This window comes from Rosa rugosa, chromosome 7 (assembly GCF_958449725.1).
Source record: "Rosa rugosa chromosome 7, drRosRugo1.1, whole genome shotgun sequence".
Classification (NCBI taxonomy): domain Eukaryota; kingdom Viridiplantae; phylum Streptophyta; class Magnoliopsida; order Rosales; family Rosaceae; genus Rosa; species Rosa rugosa.
In genome coordinates, this window is record NC_084826.1 from 5,388,062 (window position 1) to 5,403,991 (window position 15,930).

A 15,930-nucleotide genomic window follows, 5' to 3' on the forward strand; every position below is an offset into this window, starting at 1 on the left:
GAGTGGAGAAGTTTGGTATCAATCATGTTAATGTTATGTATGAAAGCACTTAAGTAAATGGATGATATTAAATGTAATAGTGGTAAGAGTAATGGAATGTAATAGTATTACTCCATGCTTTTTATCCCTATATAAACCCTCCATTGTGAGAAGAATAAACACACCAATTCACTCTTCATTCTCTCCATCTAAACTCTCTCCCTCTCTCTGTTAGTTTACGATTTTCCTTAAACATGTTGTACATTTTTCGGGACATTTTACCAGCCATTCCAAAACATTAAACATGAATCCTTCATTTTCTGTATTTGATATTCCCACCAAGAAAAGTAGAGGGGAAATGACTATCATATACAACGACTATCATTTACCAATGATTACAATGATTTAACCACATCCCTAGTATAGAAACGTAACCCATGTGGACTATAATGTGGTCCTACTAGTTTTATTGACGACTTAGTTTCTCAAACCTACTGTAAACTTAACACCTGTGGCCGGCAACCAAGCCATCCCATCAATAAATCGCCGAACCGTGAAGAAACTAGCCATGTTGGCATCCTGAATGATGTGGTAACCTGGCCACTTGACCCGTCCGGATAGTGATGCACCCGGCCCATAGTTTCTATACTCGCCGTACCACAATGTGCCCAAAGCAAAGTTACCATACCACTCAAGCCACCCTCTAGGCTGCACTAGACCACTCATGTAAGTGTTGATAAAAACTGTCCTAGAGTATGGCTTCCACGGCCTCCCCAGATATGTCGGTTGAGTAGCAAAAACATAGCTATCTTGGATCGAAAATCCAGTGTTTTGATGCGGATCTTTCCGACCCTGGGCCGTGATGGTGACCTTTTGTAGTGATAGCGGGACTCGAGTGTAGATTTTGCAATTTTGGAGCACCGCGGCACCATTGCCAAATATGAAGTCTATGGTACCATAGATGTCACATTCACGATAAAATTGGCGAAGAGAGTGAGCATACAGTGTGTCTTGGTGACCCTCCATGCTGCATCGGAAGAAGGCAGATTGGTCCGAGTCAACCCTAAGCGCCACGCCTTGATGGTTTTCAGGACCGGCCGTGTTACGAAAAGTCATGTCTCTTGCTATAAATCCCTTTCCGGATACAGCTGCAAGCATAACTTAGTCACTTATTAACTGGATCCCAGCATATTTTTTCTACAAACATGTTAATATAGTTGAACGGTTATAAAGTAAACTTATAATACACTTTTGACTCATTCTTTAATTAACACACATATATTCATATTGATAAATATTCTGACAAGGGAAGTACAATAAGCTATAGCAAGGTATAAACTTACCAACTGTTGCAGTTCTAAATGTAGTCCATCCTTGCATGAAACTTCTGTCACCAGTTACCACAGTTTGTCCAATTCCATCCCCTACAAACATGATATTGGTTTTCTTCTTCTTCATGTCAATGTTTTCTCTATAAATCCCCTTCTTCACATATATTATGTACCTCCTGCTGCTGTGGTCTGGAGCTTCATTAACAGCTTCTGTGATTGAACGGTACTTCCCACTCCCATCTGTTGCCACAACAGCATCTACATGCATACCTGATTGATCATGTGGACTTGACTTAACCAGCTCTTGATCACCCTCACTCATCCATGCCGGAAAATTATGATCCGGCGATGAACTCTTATTCGCAATTGTCAAAGTATTCATACTATGATCCCTTGGAGGTTTAAAGGGTAAAGCATGTAATTGAGTGTACAAGGCCAAGACATTACCAATGAGCTGTGTGACTTGCTTCAAGCTTCCCCTTATGAAATTTTCGAGCCGTCTATCAGTTCCCTCGAAACCTTCAAGGCATGTATCTTGGTTACTAAGGGCAGCACTCAGCCAAGCTTTTAGATCTCCTTCATAGTGAACATTTTTGTCACCTGTCCGAATTCTGTTCATCTCGCCTAAAGACCAAGCCAACTCAGAGACAGAGAAATCAAGGAGCTCCTGGCAATCCTCAATAGCTACTTGTTCTCTGTAACTGATGGATAGAGCATTGAACTTTGTGATCATGTCAACTGCAGATTTCGCTTGATTAAGTGTGTGCCTAAGCGCAGCACTTAGGATTGAATTTCTTACAGAAGCAGCGTTTTGATGACTTTGATCAGGCCCCATTATGCTTTGGAGCTCAGCTTGCACTTTTGTGAGGCATGAACTTTGGTTTTCAATTTGGTTGCAAGTTTGCATAAGCATGGATTGAATGGAAGGATTTGGCTGTTCCGAGGATATAGATAATCCATGAGGCAAAACAGAAAGTGAGGCTAGAGTAATAATAAGAAGAAAAAAATTGGTAAAGCTCATCTTTAGCTCTGATGGGGGAGAAAGGCAGAAAGGAAATGATTTTAATGATCATTGTATATGAAGAAAAGGTACTTGTTTTATACACGAGGGAATGAGGGAATGGTTTGTTTTCAAAGGAAAGGTTTTGTCTTTGGAGTTGTAAATAAACATTCTTGTGCTTTTTCTTTTGACAAAGCCAAGTCATGCTCTCTTCTGGGGGCAAGCTCTTATATTCGTTGCAATTGGGCTTTACAGGTACGTGGAGTGCGTAATCAAATTAAGGATCCTCGCTTTTCTAGAAACAGAATCCAAAATTGTCCAGTATTTCTAGGCCCAGTACATAGTCAAAAAGCTGTAGGGTATATGTATAGGCACAAACTATATTCACCAACAAGATTCTCAATGTCACATTAGAGAAAAAATAAAATAAAAAAGCAAGGGTCTGTAGGTTCAGTGGGAAAAAAACACATTTACACCAGTTAAAAAAAATGCCAATCTCTCATCAGTTCTCATGCTAGTATCCCTCGTTTGTACAACTTATCACTGCCTTCCTCCGGTGAATATCCCACAGTAACAGCTGGTTGCCTGGTGATGTTAATTGAACCCTCCGATTTTATAACTGCCTTTGCATTCCAGTACCAAGGTTCAGTGTGAGGTGAAGAATTAAATGAAGAACTTAAGGAAGGGTGGAGTACTACAGAACCCCAATCTCTGGTCCCAAATTTTTCTTCCCTTAGTCTTCTTCTAATCAACAAACCTCCAATATCTTCTTTTTTAATCTCAGATACACTTCTTAGTATACAAATGCATAGAAGAAGTACAAATACTGCATCTTCTTCAGGCCATAACTCCACTACCAATAGCTTCCAATTCAAAAGAGCCGTTGCTCTTCCAATTGGATCGTCTTCAGTTGTCCGGACAAGGGTTAAAAACCCCTCTTCTTCATCTTCCTCTTCCTCCTCTTCACCTTCTTCATAAATTTGACATTCCTCATCCTTTGTTACAGACCCTTTCTTTTTTACTTGATATTGCATCCTTCGTCCTTTTAAGAGCTTAACCTGCAATATATGATATTGGTTAATAAACCAATCAAAATGAGGATTTCTGTACTAATGCAGGCAACGTAGGAAGAGAAATTGCAAGCTCACCGTTGATTCTGCAGCTTGATTCTTCAAACAAAATCTCAGACCTGATACTGACGATGGCAATCCCCCTATCATCAATTCATCTCCAGTTGAAAAGTGCCATGCAGCTTTCCATTGTTCCGCTGGTTCTTTTGGTAAGGCGGTTCCTACTACTTTCGCTGTACTAGAACAGCAGACAAGAGTTTACAATTTGTTTCCAAAAAAATGCAATAAAGCACCGTAATTAACCAAGAATAATCTCTCGGCAGAGGAGTACAATGCAATGTAGAAGCGGTTCCGTAGAATAAATGTGATACGTACTTAGTTAGCTGACAAGACAACAAACATTGAAGTACTAAATTCCAGACTCTTCCTATTAAGCATGATCTGTAACCAAATTAAAGATAGAAGATTCAAAATTTGTTCTGTATTCATCCTTATCAGTTTTCTCTCATCTACATTATGTGCTTCATCTAGAAACCTTTTCTATGCAGTTGGTTACAAGTATGTAGTTTTTCTCATTAAGGTTGCTGTTGGTGTTCAATTCCCATTTCTTCAGTGTATTACACCTTTATCCCACAAGTGACCGAAAACATGTTTACGTAATATAACATACCAGGGGATCTACCAATGGAACCGGCAACATACGACCAAGAACCTTCTCGAATCTCTATAATCCTATCCTCCCATTTCACAGTTGATGGAGCTTCGCCTCCTCTTCTCCAAAATCCTTGTCCCACCCTACAATCAATTTGATCCAATTTGTTAACAACAGATACAATTTTAAAAATAAATTGTAAGGAAAATATACGTTGTTAGCCTTTAAACCTTATTCGAATCACGAAACACTCCCTCCCAGCATGATCAAGCACAGTGCGAGACAACCACCGGCCTTCTTGGGGATGATACTGGTTCATTCTCAGAATCACATCCGATATCATTGCCCCAGAATCATCTGTGACACGGTCTGGCACACATTTCATCAGGTATGGTGCCTGAACTGGTGGAGTTATCGAAGTAACAATTTTCACTTCATCATCTTCTTTTTCCAAAGATAGAGAGGGTGCTCTAAGTAAGTCATTCCAATAGAACGTAACAGTGTCCTGCACACTATTTCCTTTAAAACAGTAGCCACCACGCCGACGAAGCTCCACCATAACTCCTTTGGTTCCAAACTCACAGTAGAGATGCCAAGCTTTGTGCCATGACGAATGAGAAAAGTCGGACATGGGTTTTTCAAACTTTAACTCCCTATGGCACCTCACAATTCGAAGACGAAGGTTATCACGTCTTATATCCTCCCGCATTGCCTTCATTTTATCCCTAAGCCTGACAAACACACAGACCTACATTGACGAATCAAGGCACCATCAGAGTAGTACTTACTAACAAAACTAGGATCTACATAACTGGCTTTGTCATTGAAATTAAGTTCACATTAATTTTTGTATAAACTAAATCGAGTTTTAAACTGACCTCAAACAAGAACCTAGGCAGCAGGGGCTTGTATTTGGTATTGATATCTGTATCTGAAACCTCCCAGTAAACTGGCGGCTTGAATGAGACACCCCCATCCAATTTCAAAGCTATTTCCCCACCAGCTTTCTCATATGGTTGATCAAAAGTCCTCTCCCACAACTTTTTGGTCTCCTCCACCTCTTTTTCCTTGACTTTGTCCCACACGGTTAACACTTTCGCCAAATCACCCTCCATCTCTTTCAAATCTTCAGCATATACAGTTGGATAACTCTGCTTCCAATCACACAAAATTTAGACACATAAGATCCTAAATAAAACAAACACCCAGATTTCAACTTTTTTAACTTATGATCCAAGAAAGAAATAACAGAATGAAAACTGAACTAAATTATAGCCGAAAAAATGCACCTGATGGATGAGCCACATTAGCATAATGTCAGAGGCAGGAACCAAATTTGAACCCAAATCAATAGACCTCTGCACCATGAACAAAAACCCCTTGTACCTTTGCCTTGCTGCTATCAAATACACAATCTCAGACCTGTATGGCTCTGAAAATTTCGAATACAAAAACCTATGCCTGCTCACTTCCTCCAATAGCTCCTCATCAATAGCTACATCTGATACTACCACATCAGAATCAGCTTCATTCTCAAATGGCTCATCTGGGTACCTTTTGACCCAAAAATCTCTGCACCTCATTAATGCATACTCTTCATTCTCTTCATCAAAAATGGTGGGCTTTCCTATAAGTCTTGAAAACCTGGACTCACAGTATTGCCTGTAATGAACCTGAAAAAAAAAAATCAAATCTTTAATTTCAGAAAAAAAACTCAAATTCAAAAAAATCAAAGCTTTTCAATCAAACTTAGCTTACCGGATTAAGTGTGTGACAGAACCAAACCCACTCAATATCTATAGGAGGATGAACCACAGGAGTCGTCGTTGACGTTGACTCCGCCGTCAGATGAGCCATCAACGGCATCCAGAGCTCAGTGTACCTGCAAAACCAAACCCAGCAACGCTCAACATCCACCGTCCGATCAGAATACTAATTATAAAGGTGAGAGCTTTGACCTTCTTATGGCTTCAACAAGCGTTGGCTTCCTGTGCAGCCACCGAGACTCGGCAACAGTTCGGAGGAAGCCGAGGTTTCGCCTGGCGGCGGACACGAGATCCAACCCGAGTTTCGCGGCCTCCATTTCGGATATCCCGCTGAGAGTTCTGGTCGTGGACATGTTGCTGGAATTACGCGACGACATGTCGTCGCGGCGTGGGTTTCCGGACTGAGATCTTTGTCCGGAGAAGAAAGGGAATCGGAATGTGAATTGAACACGACAAGAGGAAAACAGTTCGGTGGGGTTTTGAGTGGGAAGGATGAGACACGTGGTGAGTTTGATTAAGGGTTTTGAGAGAAGTTTTTCCAGGTGGGAGGGCGCGCGTCGGGACGAAGTAGTGGGAAGAAGTGATTGGATGATTCGGTTTTATTAATCATTGCATTTGCATGTTCTTTGTGCCTGTGGAAGTTGGTCTCACATTACCTACTATTTAATTTTTCTAGAAAAGTCTTTCTTTCCTATATGGGAAAATGATAGCAAAAAATAAATTTTTTTGGTCAAATTTGAACCAATCCGAATTTCTTCACTTCATTTCCATCGTATGCTTTAGAATTAAAACTAATTTTATAGTGAATGTCTTTAGATTACTTTAAAGGATTGAGTTTTGATGAGGACGGTTAAAATGAGTCATTCATTAGGACTTTTTAATCAACGGTTGACACAACCGCTTTTTAATCACATTTCGACAAATTAATTGTTAGATGTTTAAATATTCATGAGTTGATCATTCCTAAAAACTTTTAACCAAATTGAAAATTGTTAAAGAGACATTTATAATCGTGATTTATCAGCTATAAATATGAAATGTTCAGGTTTGACAAGTTTTGTTCTTCCATTTATTTGATCTAGTTCAGTATCTCAATGATTAGTAATTTGGAATAAAATTCTCAGAAGTAATCTACTCATGCATACCTAAATATCTAACAGTTGATTTTCCGAAATGTAATCGAAAGTGAATCTCACAACCATTGATTAGAAAGTGCTGATGAAGTTCTTATTTTAAATCTCCTCATTCAAGTCTCCCTTACTTTAAGTTAGGTTCCACTTTCAGAAAGAATATGGATCGAATTCCGTATTATATAATGTCAAATCAATTGATGATAAGAGGAGGAGTTATATATACAAAATGAAATTGATGGTACAAGGACTCAAGGAGGAATCATGCAATACAAGGTAAAATGAGCGGTTCAACTAATTGAGTACTTTTTTTTCTTTTCTAATTTTTAAATGAGAGAGGCCGGGTTTAAACTTGAAAAAAGTTGAAACCACCACCAATTTTTATTGAACTTCACTTTGTCTTCAGATATGCACGTTTGATATGCAAGTTTTTTTTTTTTTTTTTTTAAAAGATGCAAGTTTTTATTTATTTGTTCTAGTTAGTCAAGATTTATGGAATTACGAAAGTAAAAGAGATGTTTTTGTTTGGACCCAAAATGAACATTTTGGCCTGACAAGGCATGTGTTGGAGAAATTGAGCCAATGTCAGTGGCTCAAGCTATATATTGTCGATAAGTTCGAAATATATATTTAGAGGCTAAATCAAGCCTACTATGGAAGCATGGAAGCATGGAAACATGAAAAGTCAACTTTAGCACATTTTCCTACTTTGGCTAGGAGAAACCGAGCTAAACAAGGAAGGAGGGGCGGCCGCCTGACCAAATGAACTTGAAATGAGCTGAAACTCTGCAGATCCATTCTAGACAGCCCAAGGATCATTTCTTATGAAGAGTGCCAGAGATATTTTTGAGTGGAAGGCCTTCAAACAATCAGTCCAATTTTCTACAGAAGCAAAACTGGAAAACTGGACCTGTAAGAGGTCCAGCAGCATTTCCAGCCCAACCGCATGGAATAAAGCTCTGAAAATTTGTCAGGATGATCTACACTCATAGTGGAACATTTTTTATGAAGAAGTCGAAGGCTCATTCTGAAGGCTTGTTGGAGAAATAATTGAAGGAATAAAGGGGCAGAAACTGACCTAAAACCAGCTCAATATTCACATGTTCATGTTTCCTACCCACATGAAGAAAGCTAGATGCTTTTCTCTTTTTCCTTGGATATATTTTTCTTCTACAATCTCTTTAATAGATCATCACCACTTCCATGTTGCTGCACCTTCATGCTTTGCTTTCATTTCATTTTTTCTCTATCTTTTCCATATTTTACAAGTGAACTTAGATCTACTTTCATTATTTTTCTTCCACTCATCATTTCACTCTTCTTTTTCTTCCCTATATAAACACCTTCTCCTCTCATTCTAACACACAGACACATTCACATACAACAACAACATCTCTAAGATGATCTAAGTTCTCTCTAGAGCAAACCTCTCTAAGAGCAACTCCTCTCCTTCTCTTTCTCTTAGCGGTGATCACACTCCTAGTCCTAGTCTTCTCAGAAGCCGACTTTCAGTGCCACCAAACCCTCTGTCAACGTGCTTCGGTCCTAGTCTCCTCGGGAGCTGACGGTAGTGCCGTGACCACAACGGTTACAGAACCAGCCAAGCAAGGGTAACGCCCTAGCAACCCAGCCAAGCTAAAGTCACGCTTTAGCAAGATCTCAATACTTCCCGGTGATTTCGCTCTGCTCAATCTGCAATATTGAGTATCGACTTGTGAACAAGAAGAAACTTCAGCAAAGTCCTCACCACGAGGCAGAAAGAATCCCACGACGAGGTTGGTGCTCTCCTCGTCTACAATCGCTTGAAAAGAAGTCAGGTCAAGGGACATCCCCGACGACCGCACCTGAACGGTGCTGGCACGCCCGCGCAGAAAAGAGACTGTTGACCAGCTGCAACAAAATTGGAGCCAAACATTTTTCATCACCAGTTTTATACCAAAGAGAAGTTATTATATCTCTTCTAAAGTGTTGTATGCACATCCTAGAGGAAAGGGACGTAGTGAGTGTAATCCCACCTCTCACGACCTCATCAGTTTTATGTCGATCATTGTCCGGATATTTAGTCTTGGACTCATAGTAGACAATTGAACCAAGTAGAAAAATGACACCAAAAGGAGCTTCTTTCTTTGGAATTCCTTGCATTGTCAAAGCACAGCTAGCTAAAGCCACTAATGCAAACACAGGCATTTAATGGAACAAACATGGATTTTAAACACACATACTACCAGACCGAGGGCAAAGAGAACATGGTCACAAACTTACAACAAACTAAAAGAAAAACACGCGCGTAGTTCATCACTTAAACTTCAGACAATTAACTGAGTAGCTCCTGGCTTTATTTTGCGCAAAATACTAAAACCACATGGTAGAATAAGTAGGCACCTCCTGCTCTCCTGGTGTTATTAAGCACACTTGAATCAAGCCGGAAATGGAGCAGCAGGGAACTGATAATTCAGAAGCGAAGTGACCGGAGTAGCAAGCCGGGGCTCATAAGCAAAACCACGGCTCAGATCACCCATACCAACAAAAGGACAGGGAGGCATACACTTCCACAGTTTGGTGTTCATATTAAACAACACACCCAAATGACGAGAACTCCCCGGAATCATGAACACAATGAACTCTCCATGGCCAACGCAGTGAAACCCATTCCCACAGGACTCCATCTCCTCACCGAACCGATCATAAAGCAGTTGAGGCATCCTCTCAATCTCCACCCACGTAGTTCCTTCCTGCAAGCTCCAGACCCTCAAGCTTTTCGGCACGATCAGCGACCTCTTCTCAATAGCCGCAACCAGCAGAAGCTTCCCTGTGCCACTCTCTACCACGCTAGGACACTTCAGGAACCTCTTCATCGGTGGCTGAATATCCCACCAACTGGCTGTTTCCACGTCATAGGTCGCGATGTTGAAAGGGTGGTAGCTCATGTTGTAGAGCCTTCCATTAATATGAACCATTCTACCAGCTGACTCAAAGTTGCAGAGTCTGGGAAGAGGAGAAGTGATCTGCCATGTGGGAAGAAAGCAGCCCGTACCATCCACACGGAACCTTTCTGCGGTGGAGTTCTTTACAGCTAGGGCATTGTTGATGAGGTCATCTCCGGCAAGAGTGACGTCTATGGAAGTAGGGGTGACAGTAAAGCCGATGGAGGGTTGATACCTTGAGGTTAGGGTTGGAGGGAGTTGGTTTAAGGTACCCGAAAGAGGGTTGGAGAGAAGTAGGGTTTTCGGAGCAGGGTTATCCGAAATCCAACAGACCAGTCCGCCTGAAGAAGCGGCTGGAGAGAAGCCAGATGGTGGAACCAAAGGAAAGGGAAGGCGGTACCATACGAGTTCGTAAGGATCGAAAAGGTACCCTTCAGCCCTGTTGTTGTTGTTGTCATCAATGAGATTCTGGGTGTCGGCCTTGCAAAAGAGGAACCAATGGCGACGGTGTGGGAAGATATCGAGGAAGAGTTGAAGGAAGCTGTTGGTGAACAACAGGCCATTCCATCTCCTGCAGACACACCGAGATCGGAAGAAGGCCGGTGGTGGAAGAAAGGCGATAATGCGGTCGAGAATCCGAGTTGGGAGCTTCCTCCATATCCTAGGGTCCATCCATGGATCATCATGATTAGATCCACTACTACTACTACTACCAGCGTAGGTACTGCTAAATGACAAGGGTAAGGGGATTTCAGAGAGACGGTGAAAATGAGGATCCATGAAGTAGAATTTTTTTTAGTGCAATTGATGGAACCAAAGCAAACAAGTAGCTGAGGAAGGAACTAGCTAATTGTGGAGACAGAGGCTACATGGATGGTTGCTTTCTTCATGTTAGATTGGTATGTGTTTGGAGAAATTTAAGAAATGGTAAACATGAAAATGGAGATACAAAGTAGGAAAGCTCAGGTGGGTTAAGGAAGCATGTTGGTATTCCTATGAGGGGACCGCAGGTGGGTTTAATCACTTCATGGAATTAGAGAGAAGGGTTTTGAAGACTGGAGAGGGTGCCAAAAGATCTGCTCCATATATAGAAGTAAAGATCATCAAATGCATGAGTTGGTGCATAGTTCTGTGGTTTCTCTTTGCGTGTTCTTAATATATTAATTGGTTTATTTTGTGTATCCTTTTGCTGTCAATCAGTCACTTCAGTGTTGTTTTGTATAAGGCCGAGGTAGCTAAAGATGTCAAGATATCAAGTGCTCAACTGCAACTTTAGGAGAAAAGTGGATAGAAGTCCTTGAATTACTGATTTCCACGAGTTGAAGCCTAATGCTACTCCAATAGAAGGTTCAAAGTCCATATTTTAGACAATGGTTGAGCAAAAACCATCTTCAATCATGGATTAGGTCTATTACAAAAATGCTCCATGGAGGTCTAAAGTCCATTTCTTGGTCTAAATATAGACCACCATTTAGACCACCAAAGTTGGCCCACTTCAAGCTTCAAGTTGCATGATTGCATAATTAATCCAAAATTTTTTTTTGAATAAATTTGATTTTATGAAATCTTTAATTTTATGAAATAAATTTGACATAGTTTATTATAATAATTATTATTATTTATTTGTGGTATGATACATCAACTAAATATAATTATGAAGTATAATACAAAATGAGCCGTTACAATAATACTTTACTGCATTTATTCATTACAATAATTGAAAGAAAAAAAAAAACAAATAACAAATAACGGTAAAAACGAAGACAATGCAAAGACAGACTCAAACATGACAATAAATTGTCAATTATTACAACCACAAATATATAAACTGAAAACAAGCCACATCCATATCACCGGGGTTTTCTTTGTCCTCGTCTTGACCAAACATGTTTGATAAGGTCTTGTTGCAAATCATTGTTTGCGTAACGTGAGCGTATCATCCTGTAACGAAGCATGTATTCCTCCATTGAGATTTGACCACTTATAATTTTGAAGTATACAAATTAAAAATAATAAAATATATTAAAGTCTATAATTTAGATCTCGAACGATTGGAGTTGGAAAATTGTAGACCTTACTATTTGGATGAATAGTACATTTCAAAGGTCTAAAATTTTAGATCTTCACGATTGGAGATGGCCTAAGAGATCGCACAAGCATGCACCAAATCTGTTATTCATGAAAATTTCATAATTATATGGCATTTTAACCTCCTTAGAAATCAAGCGTTATATTGGCAAACCACATTTGTAGCAAAAACTTGAATTAAATTTAGTGATAAGTATACATTTCTCTCCAAGAATATATAGAAAAACGTTTCGATTTTTCTATCGTTGAGAATATATTGAAATAGAGAGTTTCACATGCATTTTGACAAATTGATGTTGTATTTATGTATTATAGTGAGAAAAGAGACTTTAGAATAGAATTTAGAACTTAGAATTTACCGATATAATATAATATAATTTAGAGTTTAAATTCTTATCATAAAATTCTAACCGAACAGCTCATTACTTATGTTTTGGTCACAATGGTTAAACCTTTAACCTAATGCTCATTACTTATGTTTTGGTCACAATGGTTAAACCTCTAACCTAATTTAGTTATTGATAAAGTAATCTGGGGTTCACATCCAAAATCAATTGGCAATGGATTGAGTGGTCCAAACCTTTATAAACTCATAGACAATGTCTCATTTTTCCCATGTGGGATGTTTATATTCTCAACACGTCCCTGCACGTGTGACCAATTTTCAAGCCATATACGTGGACAACTTTGGGTGATGTGGAGCCCGTGTGGCCGCGAGACATGCACACGTGGGATCGGATAACCTGGCTCTGATACCATGATAAAGTAATCTGGGGTTCACATCCAAAACCAATTGACAATGGATGGAGTGACCCAAATCCTTATAAACACATAACCAAAGTCCCATTTTTCTCATGTGAAATGTATATATTCTCAACAATTATGACAATATTCATATTCTTCCTCATCACTTAAGGTTCTTCGATGTTAAAAATATATCATCTCAATTAATTGCAAACCAATATGACATTTTCAGTATTAGGATTTGAAACTCGGAGTGGAGATTTAGTCCATATACTAATTAAACTATGATGTTAACCCTAGGCGCGTGCATAAGGCCTCGATCAGGCTAATCATGGAACTTTTCCATAATAATTGTATTTGGATATAAAGAAAGTCACTTATTGATCTCAGTCCAAATTGATTGAAATCCCCATCTAAGATTTCATTAAATTTGACTAGTGATTTGAATTTTTTTTTTTATCAGATAAACAACTCAAATGGTACAACTAGTCTTTCGTGAGTCGAACTCACAACCTCCCACTTACAAAAGGGAGACTATACCACTAGACCAAATGATACTATGCCAGTAGTGATTTGAATTTTGAGTGATGAAAGTGACTTTTATGAAATGAGACTATGAGAGGTTTTGTACTCATGAAGCCTAATTTTAAGGAACCATTACCTAAATAAGTATTCTCTCATGTTTACGATAATGTATGACCGAGCCCTAGGAGGCCATAGACATTTCATGAAACCCTAATACAGGCGTGTATCGATCTCATACACCCTGTCAGATCATGCATACGTCCAATCAAATCTCATTGCTTGCAGTAACTTGTAACGTGAACGACGAAAAACTTTATTTCGATCAGACCCATGAGAAAGCAAAGGTGACTTGAATTAGTTGAAGGTCTTCTCCTCCTCCTCAGACTCCTCTTAAATTCAAACCATGAATGCGTTCTCTGTGAAAGCAGCTGTCTCCTTTCTCCTTTCTTTGTATATTAATATTCTCTTTCTCTGAGCCATTTGGCTTTTGTTTGAACGAGGGTAGCAAAATCCAAGCTACTGAGAACAATCACCAAGTCTTGTTACTGTCAATCGATTTTGGAATTATCGATCATGTGTCTCAGACGTGATAATTATGCTGCAAAAGTGGAAAGAGTTAGGGTTCTCGGGTATGCAAATTTATTTCTTACCTCAAGAAATTTCTATTTATGGAAAAAGTTTCACTCTGAAATTTGGAAATTGTGGTTTCCCTTCAAGCAACCCGGTACAAGTCTCGTCCCCCCCCCCCCCCCCCCCCTTTTTTTTCCTCTTCTCTCCCATTTTTCTTTCAAAGTACCATTGCTTTCTTTTCTATTCCAATTTGTTTCTAGTTTCTTCAAAGCTTTTGATTCTATCTGGTTCGGAAATATGACATTAATGGAGTTTCTTTGACTATTAATTTACCATATTCACGTGAGACATAGAAGAAAAAATCCTCACAAATTTTTTTTCTTGATCGAATACTCAAAAGTTGTAGGCTCAGCAAAAATTGAAATTTCTAAATGAGTTCTTTCACCAACAATATTTGGAGATTTCGGGGAATTCAAAATGATACATGAACTTTCAAAGTTATCAATGTGATATTTTAACTCAATTTTTCTTGTCAATGTCATATCTATGTCAATTTTCCATCACAGCTCTGTCTGTGTGAGGCATGTATGTGATGAGTTAAAAAATGAGGGCAAAAGACTTTTTCAATTAATTCAGCCCTAAACTCGATCAAAACCTCTATTCCCTCCAAACTAACTACACTTAGAGAAAAATATTGACCTAAATCATGTAATAAGTACTTATTAAGGTTACTATGCACTGCTTGTAAATGCCTCTTTTGGAGAAATGGTTGGTAGAGTGAAATATTTCTATGAAAAACAGAGGAATAGAGACGAAGTTGGAAAACAAATGGAAACGAAGGCTTCAATTTCACTGATAAATTTTCAAATACAAGTATTTATACTACAGCTTTACAGTTGAGTTGGAAAGTTACAATTTTACCCTTTTACACCCTCCCTCAAGCTTATGGGAGAGAAGCTATCATCAGATTGCATTAGAAAAGAGCTAAAGACTTCATCAGCAATACAGTAACTTGTAATATTAGTTTCAACCAGGCTCAATGAGGGGAAGTGATTGGCATAGCTGAAGAAGCAAAATCAGCAAATTAAAAGAGCTGAAGGATGGCAGCAAATAAGCTTGCTTCAACTAGGAGGAATAAGTGGAAGTGATGGCCATAGCCACAAAGGCTGACAATATTGCCTACACTTCATCAAATTTTTGCTCAATAGCTCTATAGTTTCCCAACCATACACCAATTGAGGTTGTGCCTGGGCTTGCTCAGTACAGGTAGCCATGCGATTAGAGACGTTTCCATCTACTCTTGGTGACTCAGAATTCTGCTTCCTCGAGCCACATTTTCCAACTATGTTTTGAGAAAGTTCAACCCTTGAAAGTACCTCCAGTTTACTGTCTCTGTCATTGTCAATTTCAAAAAATTCATTTCTTGTTGCAGCATTTGTCTTAGGTTGCAAAGCTGACTGATTGGGCTAATGACCATCTCGAGACAACACCATATGATTCGTATGATTTGAGTCTTCTTGTGCATAAAGGATATCATCTTTGGAAGGGACGATGTGTGGCAATTTGGCTGCCAACATCATCCACAAGATCCTTTCCACTTTCATCTCCAATTGTGAAAGATTCCCTAGAGCTATCTAGTTTAATTTCCATTTTGGATGTTGAAAATCTTTGAGCATCAATTGGTGCAGCATAACCAAGATGAGATGAGCTAGAGTGTAATAATGTAACCCCAAAGTTATTGAGCTATTATGAGCAACCATAGCTGTTGGACCATTCTTAGAGTTGTTGTGTGGAGCTTGTTAAAAAGAGCCATGTTGTTATGAAAGTGAACCTTGCTGCTGTGACACATTATTCTAAGAGAAACCTTGCTGAGAGTAGTTGTGTTGAGAAGCAGAAGTGTAACCACCATTCTGAGCCATGACTCCCCCATTTTGAGTTATGCATGTGTCATTTTGGAGCATGAAACCAACAATCAGTTTGAGGTGCATAGCCATAAGAAAGTGTAGGTGCAGAAAAGTAGCTTCCATTACCAACATTGTTATTCAACATGTATCCAGAATTAGGCATTGTCTGAGAGGCACCAGAATTGGTAGAAAGTGGAATCATGTCTTCACAACTCAAGTTAGCATTAGGCACATTGATAGCAGCACT

The 15,930-nt window shown here is 39.2% G+C and overlaps 3 protein-coding genes across 3 annotated transcripts; all 3 read right to left on the reverse strand.

Moving 5' to 3' along the window:
- Positions 1 to 240: 240 nt before the first annotated feature.
- Positions 241 to 2,270, reverse strand: LOC133720822 (putative pectinesterase/pectinesterase inhibitor 22). The gene is given in 3 exon segments (XM_062147302.1): positions 241 to 1,127; positions 1,323 to 2,252; positions 2,255 to 2,270. Coding segments are annotated over 3 exon segments (1,617 nt in total). The 3' UTR covers positions 241 to 456.
- A 381-nt stretch (positions 2,271 to 2,651) lies between these two features.
- Positions 2,652 to 6,376, reverse strand: LOC133720821 (uncharacterized). Its single transcript, XM_062147300.1, has 8 exons — positions 5,991 to 6,376; positions 5,791 to 5,914; positions 5,322 to 5,705; positions 4,911 to 5,183; positions 4,263 to 4,780; positions 4,051 to 4,175; positions 3,459 to 3,613; positions 2,652 to 3,368 (listed from the first exon to the last, which is right to left on the reverse strand). The coding sequence occupies exons 1-8, from the start codon at positions 6,173 to 6,175 to the stop codon at positions 2,820 to 2,822; spliced, it is 2,313 nt and encodes a 770-aa protein (XP_062003284.1). The 5' UTR covers positions 6,176 to 6,376; the 3' UTR covers positions 2,652 to 2,819.
- A 2,821-nt stretch (positions 6,377 to 9,197) lies between these two features.
- On the reverse strand, positions 9,198 to 10,920 carry LOC133722616 (protein UNUSUAL FLORAL ORGANS-like). The gene has a single exon (XM_062149488.1). It carries the CDS (start codon positions 10,630 to 10,632, stop codon positions 9,346 to 9,348), a length of 1,287 nt encoding a protein of 428 aa, XP_062005472.1. The 5' UTR covers positions 10,633 to 10,920; the 3' UTR covers positions 9,198 to 9,345.
- Positions 10,921 to 15,930: the final 5,010 nt, after the last annotated feature.

Excerpts from the sequence above, each read along its gene's own strand:
- LOC133720821 (XM_062147300.1), bottom strand. The coding sequence starts at position 6,175 with ATGTCGTCGCGTAATTCCAGCAACATGTCCACGACCAGAACTCTCAGC. Across the intron at positions 5,915-5,990 it reads CTTGTTGAAGCCATAAGAAG|GTACACTGAGCTCTGGATGC; the intron begins GTCAAAGCTCTC and ends TTGGTTTTGCAG. Across the intron at positions 5,706-5,790 it reads TCTGTCACACACTTAATCCG|GTTCATTACAGGCAATACTG; the intron begins GTAAGCTAAGTT and ends TTTTTTTTTCAG.
- LOC133722616 (XM_062149488.1), bottom strand. The coding sequence starts at position 10,632 with ATGGATCCTCATTTTCACCGTCTCTCTGAAATCCCCTTACCCTTGTCA.